The sequence below is a fragment of the Carcharodon carcharias genome, chromosome 2, assembly GCF_017639515.1.
Source record: "Carcharodon carcharias isolate sCarCar2 chromosome 2, sCarCar2.pri, whole genome shotgun sequence".
Classification (NCBI taxonomy): domain Eukaryota; kingdom Metazoa; phylum Chordata; class Chondrichthyes; order Lamniformes; family Lamnidae; genus Carcharodon; species Carcharodon carcharias.
In genome coordinates, this window is record NC_054468.1 from 35,792,276 (window position 1) to 35,819,526 (window position 27,251).

The 27,251-nt window shown below is 40.3% G+C and overlaps 1 protein-coding gene across 5 annotated transcripts; it reads left to right on the forward strand.

The window, feature by feature from the left end:
• Positions 1 to 1,368: 1,368 nt before the first annotated feature.
• Positions 1,369 to 25,671, forward strand: LOC121268992 (CPD photolyase). Of its 5 annotated transcripts, none has more exons than XM_041173334.1 (10): positions 1,369 to 1,530; positions 6,015 to 6,613; positions 7,208 to 7,353; positions 12,184 to 12,366; positions 15,208 to 15,366; positions 16,792 to 16,990; positions 21,629 to 21,781; positions 22,791 to 22,912; positions 23,379 to 23,538; positions 25,362 to 25,671. In XM_041173334.1, exons 1-10 carry the CDS (start codon positions 1,517 to 1,519, stop codon positions 25,520 to 25,522), a joined length of 1,896 nt encoding a protein of 631 aa, XP_041029268.1. In that variant the 5' UTR covers positions 1,369 to 1,516; the 3' UTR covers positions 25,523 to 25,671. The 5 variants fall into 5 exon arrangements, with proteins under 5 accessions (XP_041029268.1, XP_041029286.1, XP_041029258.1 ...); XM_041173352.1 differs by having other exon boundaries at positions 1,415 to 1,530; positions 6,075 to 6,613; XM_041173324.1 differs by lacking the exon at positions 1,369 to 1,530 and adding an exon at positions 4,011 to 4,166.
• Positions 25,672 to 27,251: the final 1,580 nt, after the last annotated feature.

Genomic DNA, 27,251 nt, shown 5'->3' on the forward strand with positions numbered 1-27,251 from the left:
CAAGAAGAACATTTATTTCATATTTCTCACTCTAAAACTGTCCTTAATCTTATGAGTATGTACTTTCTATTTCATCGAAGACATGTTTCTCATGGAACCCAACAAAGATGTTTGCGAGAGTTGGGCCTAGAGGGGATCCAATGGCCACACCATCTATTTGGGCACACATGGTGTCATTAAAGCTGAACTCAACTCCGTGAGTCGCCAAATTCATAAGTTCAATGATTACTGATTCACGCAATGGTGCCAGGTCTGGGTCACCATGATATAGTGCTGTAGCACAAATACCTATGGCTTCCTTAATTGGAACATTGGTGAATAGGGTAGAATGTCAAATGAACACATTGGCACAGCATTGCTATCAATATGCAAGTCCTGTATGGCGTTCGTAAGTGTGAAGGATTCCTTGACCATGTATGTGGAAAACTCAGTCAAAACTGATTGTAACAACTTAAACAACAGGTGAAGCTAGCTGTTTCACAATGCTACTATGCAGTAGCAACACCAATGGTATTCGCCATGAACAGGATGCTGTCATCAAGCCAAAAAAACATTCTGCCAAGTGAGTAATGTGGTATACGAATTTCAGTATGATGCTAGGTACGTGGGCCATATGTTCCAGCCTTTGATTAACTGAGCAGTTTGCTATTCTTTAAATTGCCCCCCACCACTTCGCCACCTTCGGAAAGCAAGGTGATGCTCATTATCAAGTTTCATATTAATGGACGCTGTTGGATTATTTTGAATTGAATTTCTCACTCCATCAATAAGAAAACACACACACACACACACACAAATACATCGTTCATGGGCGACTTTAGGAAAGCATCCTTTAAAGTATCCGTGACAGTGGATATAAAATTGGCTGCAGACCAAAGTCTTGCAGGTTCCGCTGAACAAGAATAAAGTTAAGTTTCCACTGAAGGCATCAGACTTTGGCCAAGGGCTGCTGAGTCACCCCCCTACTGTGTACGCGCATTGAGCAGCTGTTTCTCGATAGCGACAAGGAAACCGCTGGCTGACCTGTGACTCCAAACATAATCCCTCCATCTGCCCATGCACGGAATCTTTGTGCAAAAGAGAAATGCAGGAGCTTTTGGCATCGTTTGCAGCCGCCAGTGTGAAGAGCAAGCAGCTGAAGAAAAGTTGGCATGTCTGATGATCGAAGATGAACTAAATCACTTTTCTCAGTCATGTTTATTTTGGAATACTGTTTTGGCCCCTTAAACTATTGAGATTTTTTATCATTTATAATATTTGTTTAAAGTTCATTGGAGCATATTAAAATGAAAATGTGCGTCGCAGTTTAATACTCGAACAGTTTAAAACACAGCAATCTCCTTCCCCTCACATGCGGAAGCTGGGCGGGTGCGCATGCCCAGTGGAATTATATAACATTGAGAAAGTTACACAACATTTCGATGTTGATTCTTGCATAAGGGCGATATTGAACAAAGAGACTGTAGCTAGACTGGCAGTTGCAACAGGACACTGAGAGCACCTGCTGCTCGTCTGCATGAACCTGAGCAGGTAAGAAACAGGGGAGGCCAGCCAACTGGTTCAGATGAGATTATACTGACCAAACCTAATAATCAGCGATAAGAGAGTGCCTGTAAAACTGTCTACAGTAATTGAGAAATTCACTTCAGATCAAACAAAAGGCCAAATGTTAGACGTGTAATTTTATGGCCAACAAGAGTGCAACAGATCGTGCATTTTTTTTAAAAAAAGGTCAAAGATCGAAATTGCACTGAAAAAAATGTTTACCTAGGTTTCATAGACTAAGCTTGTTCTCCCTTGAGTAGAGAAGATTAGGGTATTCTATCTGGGGTGTTTAAACAATTAGGAGTCCTTGACCATGTATGTGCAAAACTCATTCAAAACTGATTGTAACAATTTAAACAACAGGTGAAGCTAGCTGTTTCACACTGCTACTATGCAGTAGCAACACCAATGGTATTCGCCATAAACAGGATGCTGTCGTCAAGCCAAAAAAGACATTCTGCCAAGTCAGTAATGTGGTATATGAATTTCAGTGTGATGCTTGGTACATAGGCCATATGTTCCAACCTTTGATTAACTGAGCAGTTTGGTATTCTTTAAATTGCCCCCACCACTTCACCACCTTCTGAAAGCAAGGTGATGCTCATTATCAAGGTTCATATTAATGGACGCTGTTGGATTATTTTGAATTGAATTTCTCACTCCACCAGTGAGAAAATACACACACACACACAAATACATCGTTCATGGGCGACTTTAGGAAAGCATCCTTTAAAATATCCATGACAGTGGATATAAAATTGGCTGCAGATTCTGCAGAACAAGAATAAAGTTAAAAGCAAAGAACTGCGGATGCTGGAAAGCCAAAACAAAAACAGAAACAGAAATACCTGGAAAAACTCAGCAGGTCTGGCAGCATCAGCGGAGAAGAGCACATTTGATGTTTCAAGTCCTCATGACCCTTCAACAGAACTAAGGAAAAATAGGAAAGGGGTGAAATATAAGCTGGTTTAACGGTGGGGGGGGGGGGGGGGTGTTGTTGAGACAAGAAGCCAGTAATTGGTGGAGATAACTAAAAGATGTCACAGACAAAAGGACAAAGAGGTGTTGAAGGTGGTGATATTATGTAAAGGAATGTGCTAATTAAGAGTAGAAAGCAGGACAAACCAGATAAAGATAGCTCTAGTGGGGGTGGGGTGAAGGAATACTAAAAAGGCTAAAAGATAGCGATAAACAATGGGTGGCAAAACATTTAAAAATAATGGAAATAGGTGGGAAAAGAAGAATCTATATAAATTATTGGAAAAAACAAAAAGGAGGGGGAAGAAACAGAAAGGGGGTGGGGATGGAGGAGAGAGTTCATGCTCTAAAATTGTTGAACTCAATATTCAGTCTGGAAGGCTGTAAAGTGCCTAGTCAGAAGATGAGGTGCTGCTCTTCCAGTTTGCGTTGAGCTTCACTGGAACAATGCAGCAAGCCAAGGACGGACATGTGGGCATGAGAGCAGGGTGGAGTGTTAAAATGGCAAGTGGCAGGGAGATCTGGGTCATGCTTGCGGACAGACCAAAGGTGTTCTGCAAAGCAGTCACCCAGTCTGTGTTTGGTCTCTCCAATGTAGAGGAAACCGCATTGGGAGCAACGAATGCAGTAGACTAAGTTGAGGGAAGTGCAAGCGAAATGCTGCTTCACTTGAAAGGAGTGTTTGGGCCCTTGGACGGTGAGGAGATGGGGCAGGTGTTGCATCTTCTGCGGTTGCATGGGAAGGTGCCCTGGGAGGGGGTTGAGGAGTAGGGGGTGATGGAGGAGTGGACCAGGGTGTCACGGAGGGAACGATCCCTGTGGAATGCCGCCGGGTGGGGGGGGGGATGGGGGGGAGGTGAAGGGAAGATATGTTTGGTGGTCACATCATGCTGGAGTTGACGGAAATGGCAGAGAATGATCCTTTGAATGCGGAGGCTGGTGGGGTGATAAGTAAGGACAAGGGGGACCCTAAGATGTTTCTGGGAGGGAGGAGAAGGCGTGAGGGCAGATGCGGATAAAGTTAAGTTTGCACTGTAGGCATCAGACTTTGGCCAAGGGCTGCTGAGGCACCCCCCTACTGTGTACGCGCATTGAGCAGCTGTTTCTCGACAGCGACAAGGAAACCGCTGGCTGACCTGTGACTCCAAATATACTCCCTCCATCTGCCCATGCACGGAATCTTTGTGCAAAAAAGAAATGCAGGAACTTTTGGCATCGTTTGCAGCCGCCAGTGTGAAGAGCAAGCAGCTGAAGAAAAGTTGGCATGTCTGATGATCGAAGATGAACTAAATCACTTTTCTCAGTCATGTTTATTTTGGAATACTGTTTTGGCCCCTTAAACTATTGAGATTTTTTATCATTTATAATATTTGTTTAAAGTTCATTGGAGCATATTAAAATGAAAATGTGCGTCGCAGTTTAATACTCGAACAGTTTAAAACACAGCAATCTCCTTCCCCTCACATGCGGAAGCTGGGCGGGTGCGCATGCCCAGTGGAATTATATAACATTGAGAAAGTTACACAACATTTCGATGTTGATTCTTGCATAAGGGCGATATTGAACAAAGAGACTGTAGCTAGACTGGCAGTTGCAACAGGACACTGAGAGCGCCTGCTGCTCGTCTGCATGAACCTGAGCAGGTAAGAAACAGGGGAGGCCGGCCAACTGGTTCAGATGAGATTATACTGACCAAACCTAATAATCAGCGATAAGAGAGTGCCTGTAAAACTGTCTACAGTAATTGAGAAATTCACAACAGATAAAACAAGAGGCCAAATGTTGGAAGTGTAATTTTATGGCCAACAAGAGTGCAACAGATCGTGCGTTTTTCAAAAAAGGTCAAAGATCGAAATAGATCAAATTGCACTGAAAAAAATGTTTACCTAGGTTTCATAGACTAAGCTTGTACTCCCTTGAGTAGAGAAGATTAGGGTATTCTATCTGAGGTGTTTAGACAATTAGAGGAATTGAGGGTGGGGGTATCTTTCTCTGGTGGTGGGCATTGCCTTAAAATTAGAGCTGGGCTATTCAGGAGTGTTGTCACAAAGAACTTCTTCACTCAAAGGGTATGGATATCTCAACTTTCTTCCCCCAAAAATCTGTTGCAAGTGTGTCATTTGAAACATTCAGAACTGAGATTAATAGATTTTTTATTGGGCAAGGGTATTAAGGATTACAGAACTAAAATGGAGTTAAGGAATAGATTAGCCATGATCTAATTGAATGGCAGAACAGGGTTGAGGGACTGAATGGCCACCTCCAGTTTCTATGAGAGAAAAATTCCCTCATGTAATGGTACTACACAGACAACTTTGATTTTCTAGGGCCAGACAGTGCTGTGGCCTGCAAAGCGTCCTCCTTTGATATATTTTCTCTTCATTTTTTCATGGGATATTGGCATTTCTGGCAAAGCCAGCAGTTGTTACCCATCCCTAATTGCCCTTAAACTGAACATTTCAGGGGACAGTTAAGAGTCAACCACATTGCTGGGTCAGGAGCCACATGTAGGCCAGACTGGGTAAGGTCAGTAGATTTCCTTCCCTAAAGGACATCAGTGAACCAGATGGGTTTTTACAACAGCTGATGATAATTTGATGGTCACCATTACTGAATTGACTAGTTCAGTGGCATTACTACTATGCCACCATCTCCTCATATTAATGATGAAGCCCATGTGGACCACATAGGTAGTGGCGCTGGGGAATTGACCTAAGCCTGATATCACCAAATTAATTTCTTCCCTTATAATCATAATTAGTGACCTGTAAGCCCTGTATTTTTGGGGTCCTACCCACAATGTGAAGCTTTACAGATGGTGGTTGCAGACTTTTACGTCAACCAGTTTTTTTCTCTGAGACTTTCAAACTGAATGCCGTCTTTTATTCAGAAAGAATTGGTCTTTTCTATATTTAGGACTTCCGTGGTTTTGAATATCTCGCCCTTACAGGGAGCTGGCAGTTGTAAACTGAATCCATCAAACAACATTGTTGGCATTTGATTTAAACCTGCAACCAGTGAAAATTGCAAGATTTAAAAAAAAACTAGGCTTAGTACCAGGAAACACCTGACAGCTTTTAATGTGCTGGATTTGAAGAAACTGAACCAGAATCAGACAAAATATTTCAATTTGCATACGATCCTATCAGCCTTCTTTCAGCTCAGTAGAGCTTATCGATATATGACCACTCTCCCAATGGCAGGCAAGCTGCAAGTTTAACAACTTTATTTTTACTTTGTTTTAGGTTGTTTGCATTTGATAATTTGAATATAAATTAACTCATAATAACAACTCATAATAAACACTCGCACAGCATTTTTGTTATTTAACAGAGTTGATATACCTTTTTAGTTTAGGAAATGCACAAGATGTTCAAAGCTGTGTAGGAACATTTTGATAAGTGACTTATCAGATGCGGGATCCCTGCGGTATTATTAAATATAAAATAGTAAAAACCTTGGAAACCTATTTCCATTTTTTCTTTTTACAGGTTATTCAGTATCACTTGCCAATCATTTTGCCATAGGCATTCTGTAATTTGTTTCTTCAGACTTTCATTTCGTGTGTGGGTGCAGAGTGCTAAACAAAGAAGCAACATGTTGAAGAACAGGAAACAGGCCAACAGAGAGCCCGGATGTGATGCTGAAGGTTCTGACTACAGCAAGAAAATTGAAGAGAGCTCAAAAAAAATGGCAACAACGTTTTCCGGCTCCTCCAACAGTGTGAATACATCCAAGAAGGAATCGAGAAAGGAACTTAATCAGAATGACTCCAATCAAAAAGAAGCATTGAACCTCCGTGCTAAGGAAAAGAGAAAAGTGAAAGAGATTACTCCAGGATTGAATGAGGGAGAGTTGTCCAATCCTAGCAATGGTAAAAAGAGGAAGGTTGAACAGCAGACTAAGGCCGCTCCCTCAAGAGGGGGGGACCTGTCGGAAAGTATTAAAAAGTCACGTTTGTCCACAGCAACATCAGTGGAAGAATTTAATTATAACAAAAAACGTGTTCGTCTTCTTTCTAAAACAAAGGGCATCAGGGACAACTGTCAGGGAATTATTTACTGGATGTCCCGTGACCAACGAGTACAGGGTAGGTCACTTTGGGAGTTGTGCGTTGTCGTCTTCATGCAAACAATAGGCTTGCATTCTGAATGTGACATGTTGCAGTTTTATCCTTATAAAATGTCACAAGAGTTGGCATAACATCATTCTTAGAATGAATCTCATAATAAGCATGTCTTAATCATTAATTGCTTATTTTTCAAATGATTTATAATTGTACATTACATTCAACATACACCCTATAATGATATGCATTAGTTGCCACCAATTATGCACATGTGCAAACTTATTCACTGTCTGATATTTCCTGTTTTTTGTCCTTGAATCAGAGTGGCAATCAGACAAGATTCTCATCTAAATTATTTAGCCTACATAAAGTAGGATACATAAAGTCTGTGAGAGAACAAACCTATTTCTAGCTGTGTATAGCGATATGGACTGTTAATTTTAAACAAACAGTATCAGAAGGGTTTTGGTATGATTGTTGTCCATTTCCAATTTCATTGAGTTACCCAAAAACCAAACATGTAAACAAGCTTTCTTTTAGCATGAGGCTGGAATCAAATCAGTTATTATGATAAGTATCATCTTGCTAGCAAGTTTGAATAATTTATTCCCACAGATAACTGGGCTTTCTTATATGCACAATGGCTGGCTCTTAAGCATAAACTCCCACTCCATGTCTGCTTTTGCCTGGTACCCAAGTTCCATGATGCCACTATCCGCCATTTTGATTTCATGCTGAAGGGACTCCAGGAAGTTGCTGAGGTAAATACTGTCATGTACTCTGTGTTTGATTAAAACCTTGTACTAGTGTTTTCAAATCTCTAGATATGTGTAATGGATGGACTCTTGAAGAGGGATAATGATGTCTAGGAGATTATGCACCCGACACCTGTCTCGGTTTTAAGTGATTGTGAAATAATACACGAGTTTGGCTTGATGAGACAAGGTGGTGCAACAGTGCTTTTCACTTGTATGACTGCATACTTGCAACATCCTGTACTTTATTATACATTAGAAATGTAAAGTTCAATCTTTTATGCAGTAGTAGCTCTGAGTCAAAACGTTGTCCTTTCAAGTCCCACCAGAGACTAGAGCACATAATCCACGCTTACTCTTCAGTGCATTATGAACGGAGATGGTGGTATGGTAGTAATGTCAATGGACTAGTAATCCAGAAGCCTAGACTAATGCTCTGAGGAACACGGTTTCAAATCCCACCACAGTATCTGGTGGAATTTGAATTCCGTTAATGAATCTGTAATATAAAGCTCAGTGATTGTGACACTGAAACTATCATTGACTGTTGTAAAAACCCATCTGGTTCACTAATGTCCTTTACCTGCTATCCTTACCTCGTCTGGCCAACATGCAATGTGGTTGACTCTTAAATAGCCTAGCAAGTTCAAGGGCAACCAATGTGAAACCCACATTCCAAGCAAGAATTTTAAAAATAATAAGTATTTTTTTAAAAATTACTGTTCAATCTGCCCTCTTTGCTGGACATAATAGTTTCTATGGCACAATGTAAAGAAAAGGTGGGGGCGTGTTTTCTCAGTGACCTGGCCAACATTTATCTCTCAACCAACACCACCAAAAAGTTTAATTGGTTATTTAGCTCATTACTGTGAGCAAGTTGCTGTCAGGGCCCCTTACATAACAAAAATAACTACACTTCAAAAATAACTCATAGGTTGTAAGTTGCTTTAGGATGTTGAGTTTGTGAAACGTATTAAATAAATCCAGGCTTTTTCTTTTTCTTTTTATGAATCAAGGGTAGATAACATAAAAACAAAAATAAAAATACCTGGAAAAACTCAATAGGTCTGACAGCATCTGCGGAGAGGGATACAGTTAACGTTTCGAGTTCAGATGACTCTTCAACAGAACTAAGGAAAAATAGAGGAGGTGAAATATGTCCACCAATATTCATTACAAGCCTGCTGACTCCCATAGCTACCTTGACTACAGCTCCTCACACCCCGCTTCCTGTAAGGACTCCATCCCATTCTCTCAGTTCCTTCGCCTCTGTCGCATCTGTCCGATGATGCTACTTTTCAAAAACAATTCCTCTGATATGTCTTCCTTCTTCCTTAACCAAGGTTTTCCACCCACGGTGGTTGACAGGGCCCTCAACCGTGTCCGGCCCATCTCCCACGCATCCGCCCTCACGCCTTCCTCTCCCTCCCAGAACCATGATAGGGTCCCCCCTTGTTCTCACTTATCACTCCACCAGCTTCCGCATTCAAAGGATCATCCTCTGCCATTTCCGCCAACTCCAGCATGATGCCACCACCAAACACATCTTCCATTCACCCCCCCGGTGGCTTTCCACAGGGATCGTTCCCTCCAGGACACCCTGGTCCACTCCTCCATCACTCCCTACACCTCAACCCCCTCCCACGGTACCTTCCCATGCAACCGCAGAAGGTGCAACACCTGCCCCTTTACTTCCCCGCTCCTCACTGTCCAAGGGCCCAATCACTCCTTTCAAGTGAAGCAGCATTTCACTTGCACTTCCCTCAATTTAGTCTACTGCATTCTTTGCTCCCAGTGCAGTTTCCTCTACATTGGAGAGACCAAACGCAGACTGGGTGACTGCTTTGCGGAACACCTTTGGTCTGTCCTCAAGCATGACCCAGACCTCCCTGTCACTTGCCATTTCAACACACCACCCTGATCTCATGCCCACATGTCCGTCCTTGGTCTGCTGAAATGTTCCAGTGAAGCTCAATGCAAACTGGAAGAACAGCACCTCATCTTCCGACTAGACACTGTACAGCCTTCCGGACTGAATGTGGAGTTCAACAACTTTAGATCATGAAGTCTCTCCTCCATCCCCACCCCCTTTCTGATCCCCCTTTTTTGCAATAATTTATATGTATTTTTCTTTTCCCACCTATTTCCATTATTTTTACATGTATTTCCATCCATTGTTTTATCTCTACCCTTTAGCCTATTTCAATCCCTTCCCCCCACCCCACCCCCACTAGGGCTATCTGTACCTTGCTCCTCCGGGTTTCTACCCTTAATGTCACCTATTAGCACATTTCTTAGCTAATATCACCACCGTCAACACCTCTTTGTCCTTTTGTCTATGACATCTTTTGGCAATCTCCACCTATCACTGGCCCTCTATCCAGCTCTAACTGTCCGCCACCCCCCCCCCCTTAAACCAGCTTATATTTCACCTCTCTTCTATTTTTCCTTAGTTCTGTTGAAGAGTCATATGGACTCGAAATATTAACTGTGGTCCTCTCTGCAGATGCTGTCAGACCTGCTGAGTTTTTCCAGGTATTTTTATTTTTGTTTTTGATTTCCAGCATCCGCAGTTTTTTGCTTTTATCTTAGTAGATAAAAGCATATGTTGACATAAATAAAGAAAGAAGTTTCATACACTCTCCTTGTAACCAAATGCAATGATTTTTGGCTAGTAGGCTATTGAATGATTTTGTGATGTGATTTCTCATATGAATCATCCATTATCCTTACAATGTATTTATTGTATATGTCTGCTTTTTGTAGTACTTTTGTATGTTCATAGATATGCTCCATTGCAAGTAAACTGCCCCATTTATGGGCCTGAATGACTTTACAAGCAGGATGAAAAAATTACCAGCCAAAAAAAATGCCCAATTAAATTTAAAATGTTTATCTTTGTTTATCTCCCCCACATCCTTGGCCCACCCAAACTCTGCAACCTTCTAATCTCAAATTCCCTCCTACATTCACTCTTCTGACTCTGGCTTCCCACTCTTCTGCCTCACCTCATCTTCAAAGCTGCAGCCTTCAGGGGTCTTAGCCTTATTATTTGGAACTCCCTTCCCAAATTCTTCTTCTCAAAGCACATCTCTTTGATCAAGTTTTCAGTCAACACTTTTTCCCACAACAAAGATTTCCACTCCTTTTTTCCTTTTGAAATACCTTGGGATGTTTTCTACATTTGAGAGTAATGCAAGCTGTTGCTGTTACCCGTTGATGATAATGCCACATTGTCATAAGGTGATCAGAGAGCAGAGAACTACAAGGGTGTATTTATTATCCATTCCTAGTTTCTCCAGAGGTGTCAAATCCTTTATTGTAGCAATTTGTTTTTACAATGAAATGGTTTGCTGTGATACTTTAGAGGGCAATATGAATCTAGTGCATAGTGTGGGACTGTCGTCACATATGGACCAGGCCAGGTAGGAATATTACATTTTCTTGAAGGGGTTTAGAACCAGTTGGATTTTGACATCATCCTGCAGCTTTCATGGCTATTTTGTTTTCTTCTGGTGTTTTGCCTGGAACCCAAAAAAAGACATAAACAATTACATACGAACAAGGAGCAGGAGTCGGCCAATCAGCCCCTCGAGCCTGCTCTGCCATTTAATAAGATTATAGCTGATCTGATAGTAACCTGAAATCTGCATCCCACCTAACCCTGATAGCCTATCATCCCTTGTTGACCAAAGATCTATCCATCTCTGCCTTAAAAATATTCAAAGAGTCTGCTTGCACCACCTTTTCGGGAAGAGAGTTCCAAAAACTCACGACCCTCTGAGTGAAAGAATTTTGCCTCATGTCTGTTTTAAATGGGTGACCCCTTATTTTTAAACAGTGACCTCTAGCTCTAGATTTTTCCACAAGAGGAAACATCCTCTCCACATCCACCCTGTCAAGACCACTCAGGATCTTATATGTTTCAATCAAGTCACTTCTTACTCTTCTAAACTCCAGTGGATACAACCCTAGTCTGTCCAATCTTTCATCATAAGACAGCCCAACCATTCCAGGTACTAGTCTGGTAAAACTTCTCTGAACTGCTTCCAATGCATTTACATCCTTCCTTAAATAAGGTGACCAATACTGTACACAGTACTCTCAATGTGGTCTCACTAGTGCCCTGTACAACTTGAAGCATAACCTCCCTACTGTATTCAATTTCCCTTGCAATAAATAATAACATTCTATTAGCTTTCCTAATTACTTGCTGTACTTGCATTTAACCTTTTGTGATTCATGCAGTAGGACACCCAGATCCCTCTGCACCTCAGAGCTCTGCAATCTCTTACCAATTAGATAATGTGTTTCTCTTTTATTCTTCCTGCCAAAATGGACAATTTTACATTTTCCCACATTATACTCTATTTGCCAGATTTTTGCCCACTCACTTAACCTATCTATATCTTTTTGTAGCCTCCTCATGTCCTCTTCACAACTTACTTTCCTACCTATCTTTGTGGCATCAGCAAATTTGGCAACCATCCTTTAATCCAAGTCATTTACATAACTTGTAAACAGTTGAGGTCCCAGCATTGATCTCTGTGACACACCACTCATTACATCTTGCCAACCTGAAAGGAGACCCATTTATGCCTACTCTCTGCTTCCTGTTAGCCAGTCAATCTTCTTTCCAATTGGGATAATTGGAGGCTTCGGATACAATGTTATTGTCTTCCTACCTTTTAAAGTTGAAACAGAGGACTATGGAGAAAAGGCTTTGAACAAAAGAGAAGGAGAAAAATAAAGAGTGCTGGTAAATTTGATGAACCAGAATATGAAACACTGACTTTCCTCGTCCTCACTGACAGTATTGCTGATCTTACCTTGCAGGAGTGCAAACAATTGGATATTTCTTTCCATCTACTCATTGGATTTGCCAAAGATGTCTTGCCAGAGTTTGTTAAAGAAAACAACATTGGAAGTGTGGTTACAGATTTCTCTCCATTGCGTTCCCCACTTCAGTGGGTCGAGAATGTGAGACACAATCTACCGGAAGATTTACAATTTGTCCAGGTATGTGTGTATATCGTTTTCTTAAATGAAATTGATCTTTTGAATGACTGCAGTAAATGACTGAAATTTGGTAGACAGTGCAACATGTCAGTACAATGAGGTTCACACTAACGATAAACTCTGGGAGCATTGCACTTTATCTTCCAAGCAGAATTTCTCAAAAGAACATCAGTGTTCTGAAAAACATGGACCTAATTATTATACAGCATAAAATATTTACATATTTCATCACAGGGAGCTTTAATTGTGAAGAATACAATTTCAGTATAAGATTTATCCCTCAACTAACATAATTTAAAAAACATTTACCTGGTCAATATCTCATTGCTGTTAGTGAGACCTTGTGGTGCACAAGTTGATTGCCATGTTTTCTACAATGTAACAGTGACCACACTTCAAAAGCTGTAAAGTACTTCGGCAAGTTCTGAGACCTTGAAATGTACTATATCAATGCAAGTTTTTCTTTTCTTTATTATGTTGTGCTACAATACAGGGCTTCGCATCTCCATAAATCTCTATGTATTGTTAATATCCTTAAGCAGACTAATAAGTTTCAGTGCAATATGTTCAAGTTTTCCACACTTTCTAGAACCAATTTAGAAAAGGGAAGGTGCACTGACAGTTCAGGTTTAACAGAAAACTACAGGATCGAAAAATAATTTGTAATCCTGCTTCCCAGTCTTTCTCCTGTTTTATTTTTTCTGCAGTGATTCCACTGCCTTTCTGAGCAACTTGTTCCACACATTTACCACCCTCATATATCAAGTAGCTAAACCTGAACTGTAAGTGTACTCTCTGATGAAGAGTGATATGGACTCGAAACGTTAACTGTATTCCTCTCCACAGATGCTGTCAGACCTGCTGAGATTTTCCAGCTACTTTTGTTTTTGTTTTTGTTTCAGATTTCCAGCATCCGCAGTATTTTGCTTTTATCTTTAAGTGTACCTTCCCTCTTCTAAGCTAGTCCTAGAAAGTATGGCACATTGCAGCTAAATTTATTGGTTTGCTTAAGGATCCTGCATTATTTTCAACAGCCGAGAGGAGCTATTAATCAGGTTTGTGGCCTTTGCTAAATATTCCCTTGGATACACTTCTCCTGCTTGGGCCATCTTTTGGGATTGAGGATGACTTACATCTATGCCAGTTTGATGAGTTCTGAGATAAGTCCAATGCGCGATATGCAGACTCTATCACATGTGGGTCAGGTGGTGCTTGAAGGGTTGGGTAGATGCGTTGTTTGGAGGCCTTGGATACTATGGTATTGTCACTCATGTAAGTAGTCTGAATACCTTACTTTCAGCAGTGTGCTCCTGTGGCCCAATACATTCTTACACGATAGTGTAATTCAGGAATGTAACAATAGCACCTCCTTATGACTTGAGCTGGATATCGTGTCTTTCAGACTGCCATCATGAGTTTCTGACATGTTTTTGAAGGCAGACTGAAAAAAAGTTAGTGAGACAAGGCCAGACATGAATTATTAAGGTGCTTTATTTACAGACAGCAAGTGATCGTAGGGATTAACAGTCAAAGCAAATTCCACTCACTTCACTCAATCTTCTTGAAAATGGGAAAAAATAATAAACCACACACCCTGTGCTTTTTGTGGGCTGATTTGTTTGAGGCAGTACCTTGCTTTCAAACAACATCCAACTGCAAAAACTGACCCCCACCCCCCTGCCCTCCAGGGCAAGGACTGTCCCTGTAGCCCTTTATTCAAAACCTGAATGGCCATGAAAATGTTTTGCTTTTCCATTCTTTTCATTAATTATGACCCGAAGATGCTGAAGGACAGCATCTCTGACACTTTTCTGTCCAGTAATTCATCCTGGGATTCACAACTGATGTTAGGCAAATTGACTATACCCTCCCAAAAGCTTGGACTCAGCAGAAACCTTCTGCTGTACTTTTATGAATAAAATTGTTCTCACTACAATGGTTGTGAAAATTTGTTGGTCATCTAAGATGAGCATGAAATCCACGGCCAGTACCTGCCTCACAGTATTAATACATCGCGCTTCTCACTTTTGAAACATATACAATATTTTTTGAAATAAAACATTTCAATGTAATTCATCCCCAGATCTATTCTTCAAAAACCAAAAGGCAATGAAGAAACAAACACAGTTGCCTTTTCTCCTGTATTGTGAACAATTGGAAGGCCTTCAGCCTTTCCTTATAGTTCAGGTAATTATCCATTGTCAACAAGGGGCTACAAGCATCTCTCTCCATTAGGGACAGTTGATTATATAGCTAGAGGGGCGCCACTCCACATCAATCATAGGCAAAGCCTCCATGAACTACCACAGCTATACAGGGATTGAACTCATGTTGTCAGTGTCAATATGTATCACATGCTAGCCATCTAGCTAACTGACACCCATCTTATAACTCCGATGCTTTCAATTATGTAGCCGATTGGTTGCTCGTTGCTGCACCATCTCCAGTGCCTGGATATCCTTGCTGTAGCAGGGCGACCAGAATTGTACACAGTACTCAATGCCGGTATCAGATACATCACCTCCTGGGATTTGTGTTGTACATGCCAAGATCTGGTTAGCATTGCTTGCTGTTGCTGCGCATTGTATCTGTTAAAAATGCTAAATTCAATTAGATGCAACTTTTTAAATATATATACATCTATATGGTGCAAAGAACAGACCAGTATTTAGTCCATATACCTCAGGTTTGGAGATGCATTCCATTTTGTTTTATAGAGGAACAAAAACTGACTAAATTACAGATTATACATAAGAAGATGTTGCAACACAAAGAATGCTGCTGCAACTTGCTTCCCTTATTCTTTTTATAATGCATAGGTATTTTGTTTATGGTGTTTAGGTTGATGCTCACAATATTGTACCCTGCTGGGTAGCCTCAGAGAAACAAGAATACAGTGCCAGAACAATCAGGAGGAAAATTCATGACAAACTCCCTCAATTTCTGACAGACTTCCCTCCAGTTGTCCAGCATCCTTATACCTCTCCCCTGAAATCACAGGTTGGTATCATGGAATACTTAATCTAGAAGCTTACTAGCTTAATTAAAACATTGGAAAATACAGAAACAAGTCATTGTTTTAACTCCACAATTAATTTGTAATTATTGCTGTCTGAAAGGTCAGCAATGTAACACCAGGAATCTGCATAATCATTTAAAATATTAATCTCTGCTAAGCACTAAAAAAGATTGCTTTTTTATTTTAAAAAGTGATTTTAAAAATTCTATTATGTTTAGTTCCAATGGCCCCCAAAGTTTGCTGGCCAATTTTATGACTAGCAATTCATTCATTGGGATGATTGTGTGACGAATCCTCTCTGCCTATAGTTGGATTCTAATGACTTCTCCTAGGCAATAGACCAGTTTTGAGATTTGAGGATTTCTCTTGTGCCTTTGACTATGACACAAGAATTTCAAAATTGCTGGTCAGATTTTGCTACAAAGCTATTTGGATCGAACAAAATCAAAGTTTGACCAGAAGCCAGTTTTCTCATTCTAACAGTAAGTCTGATGTAGAATTGTTTTTGTATGGGCAAATGCTTAGCATATTTTGGGTCTAAAACCAAGTGAGCACATTCATAATTTTCATATGGAAAATCTTCATAAATAAACAGATGCTTTTATTGCTACCTGCTTTAAGCATGTCATGTTTATCCACACAGTTTGATTTTTGTTTTATTGTTCAATATTTCATGTAATATATTTTCCTTGCAATGCTGTAAAGTTAGTTATTGAAACCCTGGTGCTCAAAGCCATGCTAATCTCTTCCCTGCCACATCAAAAAAGGAAGTAAGTATGGCTCACCTAAAGGAACTATGTGCCGTATTAAGTTCTACTGGATATTCCACATTTTGTTTCATTACATTGCGACAATTTTAAAACTAATTATCATACAGCTTTTCAGTCTTGAAACATGTATAATGTTGTGTTAGTTGAATCATTATGAATCATCTTTCAGGTAAATGAGAATTTTGTGGTTGTCTTCTGATTTACTGCTGATTTGGTTTTGTTACTTTATCCCAGCCCCAGAGTGAGAAGCTCTAGGTTTGATTCCCAGCCCAGGACTTGGTGGCCAAGGAAGATGTATTCATAATGCAGCCAGACAGGTTGAGTAAAAACCTGCAAATGATTCCAAGACATGCCAGTGGCAGGTGGTAAGAGTGGGAGAGATTTCTAGTTAGCCATGTGATAGAAAGAAAGTTGGAGCCTCTACCATCACTATGTATAGCTCCAGACTACAACATACATGTAAAAGTGCATGTTGCCACAGCAACTTGGACTCCCTGAGTGAACTGTAACGTACCACCACCATATGATTACAATATCTAATAGTTGTTTACTTTCTCTCTATGTTTACTAAAGATTTGATTATTATAAATAATCTGTCAATTGTAGCTTTCATTTGTTTTGCAATTATCTTTCCAGTTGATTGATTGGGATGCGGCCTATGCAAAACTTCAGGTGGACCTGAAGGTTAAGGAAGTTGACTGGGCCAAACCAGGGACTGCAGCAGGTCTAACTAGAATGGAGTCATTCATTGAGGAACAGCTTAAGTACTTCAGCACAGACAGAAACAACCCAAATAAAACTGCCTTGAGTAATATGTCACCATGGTTTCATTTTGGTGAGTGTCCAGGAAGCATTTAACTTTGGGAATCCTTGGATTTTTTTCTCATCTCAAAAGAAGTATTTCAACTTCACTGCTAGACTGACCTCAGTAGATGTGCCTCTAAAACAGTGAAGGAGAATTGTAGACAAATTGTTAGAAAGTTTGTTGTTATAAGTATACTCTGTGAAAGAGCTGTGACCAGAGAACACAACAGATAGGAGCAGGAATAGACCATAGGGCCCTTCAAGCCTGCCCCACCATTCAGTACAATCATGGCTAATCTTGGGCTTCAATTCCACTTTCCTGCCCACTCCCCAAATCCCTTGATTCCCTGAGAGACCAAAAATTGTCTATCCCAGCCTTAAATATATTCAACGATGGAGCATCCACAATCCTCTGGGGTAGAGGATTCCAAAGATTCACATCCCTTTTAGTGAAGAAATTTCTCCTCAGCTCAGACCGAAATGATCAATCCCTTATCCTGAGACTGTGCCCCGTTATCTAGATTCCCCAGCCAACAGGAACAACCTCTCAGTATCTTAGAGCCCCTTCGGAATCTTGGTTGTTTCAAATTAGATCACCTGTCATTCTTCTAAACTCCAAGGAATATAGGCCCAATTTACTCAGCCTTTCATCATAAGACAACCCCTCATTCCAAGGACCAATTTAGTGAACCTTAATTATACTGCTTCCAATGCAAGTATATCCTTCCTTAAATATAGAGAGCAAAACAGCACACAGTACTCCGGGTGTGATCCCATCAAAACCCTGTACAATTGTAGCAAGACTCCTTTATTCTTGTACTCCAATCCCCTTGTAATAAAGACCAACATTCCATTTGCCTTCCTAATTGTTTGCTGCACCTGCATGCCAACTTTGAATCCCTTGTACCAGCACTCCCAAGTCTCCCTGAACAACAACATTTACAAGTTTCGCGCATTTTTAAAAATATTCTGATCTTTTACTCTAATGACCAAAGTGAATAATTTCCCACATTATACGCCATCTGCCATCTTGTTGCCCACTCACTAACCTCTCTGTATCTCTTTGCAGCCTTTCTATCTCCTCTTCACAACTTACGTTTCCACCAAGCTTTGTATCATCAGCAAACTTAGATACATTACTCTCTTTTTCTTTGTCAAAGTCATCAATATAGATTGTAAATAGCTGAGGCCCCAGCACTAATCCTGGCAGGACTCCACTAGTCACTGCCTTCTGACTTAGTGTTACAAACAGGAGTGGGGCTAACTTAAACAGCACTAATTTCTCCTCTCACCACCCACCCATAAATAGAAAGGTGTTTTAATTTGTTTCCCTTCTTTATAAGCAGTGATGTATTCCCCAACCCAATGATTTTGGTGCGACCCAACTTTCTATTAATAACCCCACAACAAACTCGAGACAGGATGAACTCAAAGGGGTTAGTTGATTTGCAAACACTCAAAACATGGGAGAAGGGTCACAACCTCACCTCCACACTCAGACAATAAAGAGAGGGATCGAAAAAAAGAACGATTTACAGTACAGAGACCACAAAGAATATAAATATTGGTTCACATGGGTTGCAGAAGCTAGAATCAAAGTACAATGAGGTATTGTTTCACAGAGGTCGGTGAGCTAAAAACCGATGCTGGATAATTCACTTTTCCAGTGGTGTTGACTTCGCATGTTGAGATAGGCATGCAGAGATTAATCAGTCTTGTAGGCGATGGCATGGAATTTACAGCGGAAGCAATGTAGATGGGGCTAGGAGTCCAACCTGGGTGAGAGCTCCTTGTCTGGGAGGCTGCTAGCCAGATGATAAAAAAGCATACTGCAACTTTGTAGTTCGGCAAGGTAATATTACTGATTCTACAAGTCAGAGGCCCATGTCACATGACTCGCACCTCTCCACATTGTCATTGTCAAAGGACATGTATCCCCCAGGTTGTTAAATGTCTCAATCATTAAGAATTGAAAGGAAGGTTGCAGGGCCCTTTGTCTTAGCAGACTCCTGTTGTCCACCCTGGGTTATGAAATGCAGATGGCCTTTGTATACCTCTCAGAACTTGATCTGTGCAGCCCACAGGGAGTCATTAGTGGCTCTTCAGGGATAACAATATACGAGTTTCCTTAATATTGCCAGATAGCTTCTTTTGTTAGGGGTCACAGACAGACATAGATTCAGCCATTTTAGGTCTTTGTCCAGTTTGAAATTTTTAGAGATAGTAATGAGTATATCTCTATATATATTTTATAAAAAGCAAAGTTAGTCTTTCACATTAGGAATGCCCCATTTATGCCTCCTTGTTGTTTCCTGTCCTTTAACCAACCCTCTGTCCATGCTATATATTACCCCCAACTCCATGGGCCCTTAAATTGTCCATTAACCTTTTGTGTAGCACTATATTGAATGTCTTTTGGAAATCTAGGTATGCTACAAATACTGGTTCCCCTTTATCCACCTTACTAGTTACATCCTTAAAAAACTCAAATAAATTTGTCAAACATGATTTTCCTTTTGTAAAAACAAACTAAGTGTATTGTTAAGACTTCCTTAATAATAGATTCCAGCATTTTTCCGATGACTGAAGTCAGGCTAACTAGTCTGTAGTTCGCTGTTTTCTCTCTCCCTTCTTTCTTGAATAGTGATGTTACGTTTGCTAACTTCCAATCTACTGAGACTGTTCCAGAATCTAAAGAATTTAGGAAAATCATTGTCAAAGCATCCACTATTGCTGCTGCTATCTCTTTTTGAATGTAGGAAACAGGCCATCAGGACCTGAGGATTTGTCGGATTTTAGTCCCTTAAGTTTCTCCAGTACTTTTTCTCTGCTGAGATATATACTCAAAAGGAAATTGTACTTCAAGAAATGTTTATGGAACCCCTCCAGTAAATCACAGAATTTATAAATAAGTGTTATAAATACTGTTTAATATCTGATCATACAATAAGAAAAATCAGAGACATAGCAACATGCAATCACTCTGTGACCTCAAATTAAAATTTTATATTTTGGCCCTGTCCTCACTGCACTCCTCTGGTCCTTTGGTAGGTGGCCTGCTAACACCTTAATGAGTAGCGAGCAGGTACAAATGGTAAAGCTGCTTTATTTTACATACAGAATTACAGCACTAATTAAATCTGAACTTAATCCAACTAATGTCTGTTCCTTCTTTATGAACAAGAAACATATAGTATACTATACTAACGCTATTAGTTGGCTCACTTAACTAGTTCAGGTCATCACTGAAGCTGATCTACCCTCTCCAGGCCTAGTCCATGCTCTCTCAAACACTAACTGTCACTCCTTGTCTCAATTACCAGATCTTGCATCAAATCAACCTGAAAATATTTATTTTTGTTCTCTCTTGCTTGGGGAAGGGAAACAAACATCTGACCTCTAACCATCTCCTCATCTAAGGATCCATGTAGCTTTAATACACATTTCCTATTCTCTGTCAGTTGTTACTTTAATTTCATGACTAATGGATTTAACATACAAGTAATATTTTAATATTAGTCGTAATACCTTGCCTTTGGGAAAATAGTCAAAAAATGTAAAATGTGAAAATTGGTATTAAACAGAATGTAGCCATATGGATAGATTAATGGCTAGGGCAATGAGTAGGGATAAAATGATATTTGTTTGAATTAGAAAGGTATATGTATGATATAGGTGGTGTGCCCCATTTTCTGAACTGGCATCTATTTTGTTTCTTATTTATGTAAAACTTTGGAAAAGATGCAGAACGAGGAACAATTTTAAAAGTTAAGCAGAAACTAAATTTAGGGTTTGGCAAACTGAGTAAGATTGTAACAGGCTATGTAGGTTAGCAAAATGAGCAGACAGATGGCATATGCTGTTTAATACAAAGAAGTGTGAAGTAGTACATGTTGGAAGATGAAATATAGCACAAGGAAGAATATCTTAACTGGCAAGATTTGTAAGTGGAGGAACAGAAAGACCCAGGATGCCTATATATAGATTTGCAAATGGTATTCTGAGTTTTATGCATAAGAGCATTGAAAATGATGTTGGATTTGTACAAGGCAATAGTTGGGCCACAGTTTGGAGTATGCCACATACCCAATGGTCACCTAATAGAGAGGGTATTAAAGCCCTGGACGATTTATGTATAGATCCATGTAAATTATACCATGACTGAGAAGTTAAAGTTATGATGAAAGATTCAAACAATTAACTTTCTGTTGAAAAGTTCCAAAGGCGCATATATTAAAAGGTTTTAAAATTGTAAGGGTTTTGAGAGAGTGAATTATGAAAAGTTGTTTTCATTGTTTGGCAAATCCAAAAGAAGGGGGCAAACACTCAGGATCCTGACTAGACAAGCAAGGGTGTGTTAGAAGACTTTTCCCCCACACACAAGTTATTGGGAATGGAATGTTTTACCACTGTGACATCACCTAAAAGGGAATTGAATAAACATTTTGAAAAGGAATATTAAAGGAAGCAGGGAAGGGGAAAAGAAATTAGATTCTGTTAGAAACCTCCAGTTTGAGTTGGCAACTAATATTGCTTTATTGGGCCAAATGGCCTCCTTCCATGATCAATTCTGCAAAAGCATGGAATTTTGCCGCTTCCCCAGATTACCACAAGGCAATTCAGAAATAATATCTTCAGTGAGGGTGAGTATCTCTATGTCCTTTCGCAGGTCAGATTTCAGTTCAGCGTGCGATCCTGGAGATAAGGAAGTACCGCAACAAGTTCAAGGACAGTGTGGACAGTTATATCGAAGAAGCTGTGGTGCGGCGGGAGCTGGCGGACAATTTTTGTTTTTACAATAAACAGTACGACAAGATTGAAGGTGAGCAGTAGCCTTGTTTCATCTTAAATCAAGTGGAGTATTGAATAACAAGTGATCACACTATGTTAGCTTTTTGTTGTTTGAATCTTACAAGATAATCACAATTATTGAATTCAATTCAGTTGAATAACAAACTAAAAATCCTCATCTTGCAAATCTGTGGAATCTAACATAATGTGCCCTTTTCTTTTTATGTTGGTTTACTGCTGTGCACTGCTAATAGAATATAGCTGCGGGAGGCGGGGGGGGGAGCAATCCCTCTTTCCCAGCAGCAATTGGCTGCACAAGCAATTATAATCATCCAAGTTACTTACCCAGCCTCATGCTGACTAGATATTGCTGTACAGTTTTTACTTGGGATTTATGGATGGGTGGGTTAGCTAATTTGACCAAAATTCTACTTTAAGAATGTTAATCAGGCTCCAATAACATCAGTTGGACTCTAACAACATGTTTACTTAGCAGCTTGAGCAGGGAAGCTGCCATAATTTTCCAGCCAGGCTAAACCAACTCAGGACATGTTGGGAAGAAAAGGCCGCAAAGGGAAAGTTTTAAATTCTCTTTTTGTAGAATGCTCCTCCAGGCCCCAAAATACATTTACGGCTTTCTCTGGCCCGGACCCACCCCCACCCTTACCCCACTCCTACACTGAGACCCTCTGGAGTCACTTACTCCACGCGTACCTAAGTGCCAGCAGATGACCCTTGGTTGTCTGATTTGTTCAAAGGCCAGCAGCTTCTTCCTGTCCAATTCCAGCCTATTCTGGGTGGCAAGTGAACCAGAGCACAGTAATAAGACTATGGTTAAAATTGTCATGGTCTAATTTACTGGAAATCTACTAGCAGTTAAAATGCCTCATTACATTTTAAGAAATGGAGAATTGTGTTCTTGAGTATTTGTAGGTGAATGGCAAAAGAACCAGAGGTGATATGAAATTTTTTTTTTAACCACCAGTTCAGATGTTAAAAGCTGGTGCTTGGTTACCATTTGAGTAATTTGCTTCTTTCAGGCGCCTCTGACTGGGCACAGAAAACTCTGAAAATACACAGCAAAGACCAACGATCACATCTTTACACATTGAAACAACTGGAAGATGGGAAAACACATGACCCCTTGTGGAATGCTGCACAGGTACATACAGACACTAGCAATGTTCCTTCCAAATGTTAGAAAATCTTCTGAGCACTATGTTTTTATCATGGGCAGTTTGCATTTTTAAAGTCACGACTTGCATTATGCTGGAAATTCTCCCAATTAACTGGTAAAGTTGCCAACAGCCTGTTTATTTCAATTCATGTGTGCTATTGATGCACATTTTAGGAGTAACGTTGGACACAATATCCTTTTGTGTTTAATGAGCATTAGTACCATAACCTTAATCAGCTCTGAAAGCTGAACGCCTTAAAATTCATAAGTTCCAGAAATTTTTAAAAATCACAGTTTCATGGGATACTTCCAAATGAAGAAAGGGATTCAGCCCATTTTGATTCATTCACCCAAAATGAACATACACTCCGATCCTACCCACCACCCCACAGCCTTTATTTTTGTGAAGTGCAATACCATCAGCTGCAATCTTTTTTGTTGTTTTTTGTAGCTTCAGATGGTCCTTGAAGGAAAGATGCATGGTTTTCTACGAATGTACTGGGCTAAAAAGATCCTAGAGTGGACCACTTCTCCAGAGGAAGCCTTGCAGTTCTCCATCTACTTGAATGACCGTTATCAACTCGATGGCAAAGATCCAAATGGATATGTGGGTAAGTATTAAATTGCCTTATATTTATCTCATAAATTTGTGTGCACAAATATATCGAGTCTTAGCATAAGTAATTATCGCATACTCAGAAGTTAAAAATAACCGCCAATAGACAATTTGCGTAAATAGATAATTTGTAGTCCCTACCTTGCCCTTTGGTATGAGAAAATGTTACCCATCCAAAAAAAAGTCAGACTCCTGGGATTCCATTCCCATTCCTTTGTGAATAGCAAAGCTGTGAAGGATAATGTGAGCAGCATCAAAACAAGACACCCCTTCAGAAGCATACTGCAGTGTCCCTACAGATCTCTCAAGGCAATGAAAATTTGTCTTTAGAAGCTTTGAAGTTCTCTCAATGACCACTTTAGATGATGAATGGATTTTGTAACACTGTTAAAAAGTAGACTGATGAACTTTGGAAGCAAGGAGTAGACCTCGTTTCTTAGAAGCCATCTTGACACTTGACTGTTTTCACTGAATAGAGTTAGAAATCTGGCATTGACTGTCAGGACTTATCGTAGTCAACTACGAGCGATTTGAACATCGAGGGTGCGTAATCTTTTTATTCAGGAAATTACTCCATGTACTCCATGCTATGCATCTATTTATTGTGAGTACTATGTATTGCCTCCTGAAATTTGGAGAACTAGCAAAATGTTGGAGCTGAACAGCCTTGTCATTGTTAATTCCCAGGAGTCATCCCAAATTGGATGAATTCCTCATCTCTCCTGAAGTTGGTATCAGTGATTTATGCAGTCTTGGACAGCTCACGACCTAACATGCCACAATCCTCCATCCCAACCCGCTGCAGTTTGGAAGGAGCCATTACACAAATGCTGAGAGTTCTGCTGACTTTGACAGCTATTAGCAGAGCTGCTCACTGACTTAATCTGGACTGCAGCATATTGTGCAACAAGCCATACACTTCTTTGAAGTTTTGCTTAATGAATCAAAAGTTGATGAAAGCAAAACGCAAAAACATCCTGGACTCATTGTGGGAGGTGAAAGCAGGATGGCCCCGTCCCTTTTTGATGCTGCCTCACACTCCATTGCCCTCTTCTGTTATCCAATTCCCCCCCCAAACCATTCCATCAAGATTGCAAATAGACAAATCCCTGCTGATTTGTGGTTTCTCTTACTGTTGTTAGGAGTTGAGATGGGCCAGTGATCAGATGGGCCGACGAGTGGATGGGTGATTAAAGAGCTTCTCACTCTGATGTTTTAATGTACAATCCAATTGCTTTGCAAAGCTTAAATAAATTCCTCTAATACACAGGAAAAGTTGAAATGTGAGCAAAGTAAGCCAACATCTTTGAAGTGGATCTGCTCATGACAACATTATATTACATTTATATGCTCTAAGCTACACTGATGGCAATTATATCTGGCAATGGCCAAAATTCTAACACCTTAAGCTGAGCATTTCATTTTCACGTTTGATGAAGAAGGGCTGCTGAGGAAATGCCCCTTTCCCATCTGATCCAAAAATTATTGGTTTGAAAGCACAGCAGAAACAGGTTCTGCTCTAAAATCTGACCATGATAATCATGTCCCACCCACAATACACCCCTAACTTGCCAAAACCATCATTGCTTTTCATAACTTCTAACTCTGACTTGAAATATAATCTTCCCATTGACAAACAGCTGTGAAATGCTACACAAGTTCATCATTGATGACCTTGAAAGGTTTCAGCAAGCAAATCATGCCCAGAAATGCATTTTTTTGATGAACCACGACTGTTCAGCTCACCACAAGATATGCAGTTATTTGTCATCTATTCCTAATTACCTGTGCCCTGTGTCCGACTTGTTTCTGTTATAGGCTGCATGTGGTCAATCTGTGGAATCCATGACCAAGGCTGGGCAGAGCGACCTGTCTTTGGCAAGATTCGCTACATGAATTACAATGGCTGCAAGAAAAAATTTGACGTTGGCCAGTTCGAAAGGAAATACAATCACAAGAAGCTTACAAAACCATTGTAGATCAATGTATATGCTTCCACAAAGATTGAATATTTTGGAGTTTTGTCTATTGTTTTAAAATCTGAAATTCAAGACAAGTGTGGGATCTGGGGGGTTGTAGACTTAGAAAGATATGTGCAGAGCAAATAAAGCCCATTTGAGTAACCAGATTCACTTTCTTCACAGGCCTTGTATCGATTACCCTATTGTATGCTTTATCCCACTTAATCTCGTAAAATGTTCTGAATGAAACTCCCTGATCTCCAATGGCAGTCGAACAATATTCCAGAATCCATTTCTACTAATGCTGACCATTTCCATTGACTCCCCGTTGCTGCTTTCTGCAAGTTTCATCTCTCTCCAATGATGACATGGCTTTTGATGAATAGGGAATGCCAGTACTCTGATGCATAGGGCACCATATAGGACATATCCCAGTATGACTGCTGAGATGTTCCTGTTTAGGGCCTCTGCTGCTGTCCCTGCCAAAGTCCATGGGGTTACCATTGGAACCAGGAAATGCAAATTGAAAATGGCACAGTAATGCAAACGGGGCATCGGGGATCTCAACCAATGAATTTTAAAGGTAAAGAAACAGAGCAAATCATGGAAGGAAATGGGTTGAGAATTATGGCTGAAATTTTTAGTCCCCAAGTGGTGGGGCACAGAATTTCACTCCATCACACAGGTTCCCCAGTTCCATAACACCCTCATCCTCCCAGGCCATTTACCCCAGAGGTGGGTTGGGTCATGCCAGGAATACCCACCTGTTGTGGGAGGCTGAGATTTTCCATCTTCAGCAGCCCACTCGCTAACCATAAACAACCACCGAATTAACATTGCTCTCATAGTGGGGCTTCTGACCCCCATTTGAGCCTGATGACATAGTCCTGTGCTAATAAACCACCAGGAGACTCAGGTACAGATTTCGATTATTTATTGTTCAAGCATTCACAGAGAGACACAGCTTTGGGCAGTCCAAGACTGTACTCTAAAAGGTTACAAGTGTTAACTCTTTATATACACCTTCGGTCATGTACACATATTGTAATCTTGTCAATTTACAATCACATGCTTCTCCAGTCTCAGTTACTTGTCTCCCCATAAGTACATATGTCAAGCATTGTTCTCATCCATGCAAGACCACCATATCTTGCTGATTGTGCAGGAGTCTAGGCCTCCTTGATTTCAACACCCACTCCCTGTACTTGTCCTACTAGCTTAAAAGCAAAAAACTGGATGCTGGAAATCTGAAACAAAAACAGAAAATGCTAGAAAACTCAGCAGGTCTAACGGCATCAATGGAGAAGACAAAATTAATATTTTGGGTATGACTCTAAAGAAGAGATAAAGAGAAGTAAAATGTAATGAATTACACTGTTTAAGGGGGGGTGAAGCAGATGAAGCTGGATAGAAAGCCAATGATAGATGGAGGCAAAGGAGAAGATATCATGAACAAAAGAGTGTTAATGGTAGTGGTACTAGCTAAAGGAGATGCTGATGGTAGCATTAAGTCAGAAAACAATGTGGTAATAGCACAAGGGTCAGCACTCTGGAAGGAACAACATAAACAAGTGACAGATGGCGCTAGTGGGGGTGGGGTGAGGGGTGGGGACGGTGGTGGGAAAAAGATTGAAAATAGGATAAAAGTTCGGGATAAAGCAACGAATAAAAATGAAAATAAATAAAAATAAGTGGATGAAGAAACAAAAACGATGGTGCTGTTGTCTGGCGTACTGACTTCCAACTC

Coding starts and splice junctions, on each gene's coding strand:
- LOC121268992 (XM_041173334.1), top strand. Junction 15,367..16,791: donor CCTCTCCCCTGAAATCACAG/GTTGGTATCATG, acceptor TTATCTTTCCAG/TTGATTGATTGGGATGCGGC. Junction 22,913..23,378: donor CCTTGTGGAATGCTGCACAG/GTACATACAGAC, acceptor TGTTTTTTGTAG/CTTCAGATGGTCCTTGAAGG.